General features: G+C 49.6%; 1 protein-coding gene across 1 annotated transcript; it reads right to left on the bottom strand.

Moving 5' to 3' along the window:
- Positions 1-440: 440 nt before the first annotated feature.
- On the bottom strand, positions 441-1,604 carry LOC307091758 (forkhead box protein G1-like; the record flags this gene model as incomplete). Its single annotated transcript, XM_079758544.1, has 1 exon — positions 441-1,604. The coding sequence occupies one exon, from the start codon at positions 1,602-1,604 to the stop codon at positions 441-443; it is 1,164 nt and encodes a 387-aa protein (XP_079614670.1).
- Between the last annotated feature and the right edge of the window lie 3,396 nt (positions 1,605-5,000).

The raw sequence follows: 5,000 nt of genomic DNA, 5'->3' as shown, positions 1-5,000 counted from the left end.
TACCTCCTCCTCTCCCCCCCTTTACCTCCCCTTCTCTCCCCCTTTACCTCACCCTCTTTCCCCCTTTACATCACCCTCTCTCCCCCTCTCTACCCTGGTACCTCCCCCTCGCTCCCCCTTTACCTCACCCTCTCAACGCCTTTACCTCCCCCTCGCTCCCCCTTTACCTCCCCCTCTCTCACCTTACCTCCCCCTTACCTCACCCTCTCTTTCCCTTTAACTTCCCCCCCCTCTCCCCCTTTACCTCACCCCCTCTCCCCCTATACCTCACCCTCTCCCCCTTTACCTCAACCCCTCTGTCCCTCAGACCCCTCTGGTGGGGGGAGGGGGGTGGGGGGGGGGGGGGGGGGGGGGGGGGGGGGTGTTACTCAGTGTTACCCCTCCTATCGGCCTTCTAGTTCCCGCGCGCTGCGTGCGTCCTCGGCGGGTCGCGCGGAGGTTCAGTTTAGGAACGCGTTCGGCGTCACGCGCTTCTGGTGGGAGAGCACACCGGGGAACCCGCTCGAGCCTCCCGGGGAAAAGGACGGGAGAGTCGTGGATCTGAGCGGGTCCGTGAGCTGCGAGCCGCTCGTGAGGCCGCCGAACGGCGCGTGGCCGCCCTGCGGCAGGTGAGCCGGCGGCGGCGCGTGCTGGCTCCCGGAGACGTAATATCCGGTGGTCTGTCCGGACAGCAGCCCGACGGGGGGCGAGCATGAGCCCATCCCGTAACCGTTCGTCATGCCCAGCGGACCGGGGCGCGAGAGGTCTCCGTTCCCGAGCTGCTCCACCGGCGGCAGCAGCGACCCGTAGCCCGCGTGCGCCTGGCCCAGAAAGCCGTGGGGGGGCGCGGGTGCGCCGGTGAAGTGCGCGTGGTGCGGGTGCAGGGACAGGAACGGGGACAACTGCCAGTACAGCGGGCTGCTTGCGCGCTCGCTCATCCCCAGGCTCAGCGGCGCGAATCGGAGCCCGCGCTTCATGGCCAGCTTGCCGCGCGAGGTGGCGGAGCGCCGACGCAGCTTGCCGGTGGTCCCGCCGATAAACACGTCGTCACTGCTGGGATCCAGCATCCAGTAGTTGCCCTTCCCCGGGTCGTCGTAGTGGCGCGGGACCTTCACGAAGCACTTGTTGAGGCTGAGGTTGTGGCGGATGGAGTTCTGCCAGCCCTGCCTGTGCTCCCGGTAGTACGGGAAGTTCTTCATGATGAACTCGTAGATGCCGTTGAGCGTGAGCCGCTTCCCGGGGCTCCCGCGGATCGCCATCATGATCAGCGCGTTGTAGCTGAACGGCGGTTTGTCGGTTTTCCCCGTCCCGGTCCCGGTACCGGGGCTCCGCTTCTCCGACGGCGGCAGGTCCTCGTCGTCGTCCTCGGTGCATCGGGCGCAGCCGTCCTCCCTCTCCGCGCGCTCCTCCTCCTCCTCGCCCTGTTCCTCTTCCTCGCGGTCCGCTTTGTCCGGGGTCCGTGCGCACGAGCCGTCCACCGTCCCGGGCGAGGCGGCGCGCGGGGATGGCGTGTCGGGGCCGCGGGCCGCGTGCTCCCCGCGGTCCGCGCGGTCTGCGCGCAGGAGGCTGTGGATGCTGAACGAGGAGGAGCGACGCGCGTGCGGCGGCTCCTTTAGCGCCTCCATGCCGGCAGGAAACCAACAGCCTCCTCTCCTCCTCCGCGCGCTGCGAGAAGAAGAATGAACACGCGCCGGGCGGAACGGGAGGCTTGGAGAGGGGGGGGAGAGGGGGATAGAGAGAGAGAGAGAGAGAGAGAGAGAGAGAGAGAGAGAGAGAGAGAGAGAGAGAGAGAGAGAGAGAGAGAGAGAGAGAGAGAGAACGCTTACAAACAAACAAACAAACAAACAAACACACGCATGCGTAAAGGCGCACGAGCCAACGACTGAGCCGAGCGGCGACAGAAACACTCAGACGGTGTGGGCAAACAAGATGATATGTTCAGGGTGTGTGTGTGTGTGTGTGTGTGTGTGTGTGTGTGTGTGTGTGTGTGTGTGTGTGTGTGTGTGTGTGTGTGTGTTTGTGAGAGAGTGTGTGTGTGTCTGTGTGTGTGTGTGTGTGTGTTTGTGTGTGCGTGCGTGCGTGTGTGCGTGTGTGTGTTTGCGTGTGTGTGTGTGTGTGTGTGTGTGTGTGTGTGTGTGTGTGTGTGTGTGTGTGTCTCTGTCTGCGCCATGGCAATTTCTGCTTGTCCTTGTATTTTTTTCAACGAATAAAATCTTAGGACATGCGAGTGAACACACACTCAAACACACGCCGCGCGGCGGGGGGGGATGCTCCAGAGCCTCGCGCTGATCCTGCTGCTACGGAACTCGAGGCGTCGTCACGGAATCAGGTTCTCCTTTCGATCGACTCCCGGGACCGGCCCTGGAGGCGGCCGATCTCGGGAAGAAAGTGTAATTTAGTCCGAGGATCCAAGGGCCCGAGGGCCTTTATCAGAAGATTCTCCCTACGGATGTGATCAGTGATATCGAGCTGCTGTAAGAATTATTGATCATCATTGGTTGGGAATTATAAGGACATTTTAGTTGTTTCAGTTTTAAAATGATTGGTTTTTGAAGAAAGGTAAAAATCGGAAATATCTTAGAAATGGCTTTTACGTGATAGATAATGACAAACCAATGATTTTCATAAACCTTTTCGAGTATTGAAAAGTGTTCGCATCTCTTGGTTTTGAAGTATACTTTCTGATGATTGAATAATACATTTTGTAACCATTATAGAAATACAAAAAAACAAAAAACAGTTCCTTCCCAAATTTACTTTATCACTCCTAAAAGTAAACTATTACTTTTACTACTATATTATTAAGTTAGAAACCAAATAGTAAATATATTTTATTTCATATATTATTATCAATTTCTAACAATGCAATATTTGATTGAATTATTTAATTCATATCACACATTACTTTGCAATTTACAGCACTGTCCTTTAAAGTATAAAATCATTGCTCCTGAAGTATAGAATTCTCTCAAGCAATTCATGTTCATTCATGTTCATATCATGGTCATACTCTCACCGTATTTATATCTATATTCATATTTATATTATATATATATATATATATATAAAAATATATATATAAAAAAAAAAAAATATATATATATATATATATATATATATATATATATATATATATATATATATATATATATATATATATATATATATATATTCCTTTCATATTTATCAACAGACAATGCTTTGCACTAATTATGTCCCTGCAGTGTTTACTTCTGCACTACCACGGGTGCACAGTCCTCCACCATACCACGTTATCATAATGGTCGATGTATCAAAGTAACCTGTCTTTATCAGGCCTGGTAACCACTACATATGCTCTGTAGTCCTTATCCTTTAATTGTATGTACCTGTGAGTGTTTTAGATTCCTTTTATGTGTGTGAGATATGTGTGTGTATATGTATATGCTGCTACTGGATGCCTAAAATTTTCCTATGGAATGAATAAAGTATCAATCATTCAATCAATCAATCAATCAATTATTTACTTTTAAATCCAGTAATCAATTATATAAATCATCATCATATCAATCAAATAACTATATTAAGTTATTTGATTGGATGTTGTTTAGTTGTCATAATGTTTATTAGTTGTTTAATTGAACATATTTCTTTCTTTAATTATTTGATTTCTTTTCTTAGATGTATTCAATTTATCTGTCAAATTTAACTACCATAATAAGTCCATAATACATTCTTCTTTGTTTAGTAATAATTGAACTGCTGACAACACTTTATATATGATATTTAACATTTGTCATTAAATATTTAACATTCCATTTATTTATTTATATTTTAATGCAACATTCTATATTATAGTTTATGCATTTAATTATTATTATTTTTTAGAAAAAATTATAAGTAGAATCGAGCTATGATATGCACAATGCAGATAAAATGAGTTAATTTGGCAAACTGAATCTGATTGGCCAGGCCTTCCAGGTGATTGGCCAGGCCTTTCAAGGTCTCCGATTAGCCAGGCCTTTCCAGGTCTGTCATTGGCCAGGCCTTTCAAGGTCTCCGAATAGCCAGGCCTTTCCAGGTCTGTGATTGGCCAGGCCTTTCAAGGTCTCCGATTAGCCAGGCCTTTCCAGGTCTGTCATTGGCAGGCCTTTCCAGGTCTGTGATTGGCCAGGCTTTTCCAGGTGATTGGCCAGGCATTTCCAGGTCTGTGATTGGCCAGGCCTTCCTGTTATCCTCCACACTGTTTGTTCTTCTCTCCGATCGAGTTTGTATGACAACAAAGGAACAGTCAGATTAAACAGGACAGACGCGCGGCCACGCGCACACCGAGCACGCAGATCCTCATCCGCACCTTCCTGTCTTAACTGGCCTCTTACTGCCTTGCTCAGGGAATAGATACCCCACTGTGACACCCTTGACTATATCCATGCAACACACACTTCTCCTCGCTCTTCTCCCCCCTCTCTCAACTCCCTCCTCTCTCCCCTCTTTCCCCTCTCCTCCTCCCTCTCTCCTCTCCTTTTCTCCCCGTCTCTCCCCTCTCCCCCCCTTGTCTCCTCAAGGATTGTTGGCAGCTTGCAGGAGGGGGCGGGGGTGTTCTGCGATTGGTTCTAACCCTGCTGTTGTGTCTGGTCCTAGGGTAGCAGGTCCTAGGGTAGCAGGTCCTAGGGTAGCAGGTCCAAGGGGAGCCGGTCCTAGGGAAGCAGATCCTAGGTGAGCAGGTCTTGGGGAGCTGGTCCTGGGGGAGCAGATCCTATGGGAGCAGGGAGTTTAGATAGGCAAACTTCAAACCAATGCATCCAATTATATTTTTTGAATCTATATTTTTGAAATATTAAAAAACAGACAGACACACACACTGGTTTAGTAGTAGATGCCGTTCATGTGTGATTATATGCCTCCCTTTGGCGAAGTGGTGCATTACGCCTGAGACCAATTACTGTAAATGACACTGTGACGTTATGGAATAAGATATTGACACCAAACTTTTATCACATATCAAGGGAGGGGCCCCCAATGTGTTTGACTAGTTTTACACT

This window comes from Pollachius pollachius (genome assembly GCF_949987615.1).
Source record: "Pollachius pollachius genome assembly, chromosome: 2".
Lineage (NCBI taxonomy): Eukaryota > Metazoa > Chordata > Actinopteri > Gadiformes > Gadidae > Pollachius > Pollachius pollachius.
The sequence above is the reverse complement of the archived record's forward strand: the minus strand, read 5'-3'. Positions and strand labels throughout refer to the sequence as shown.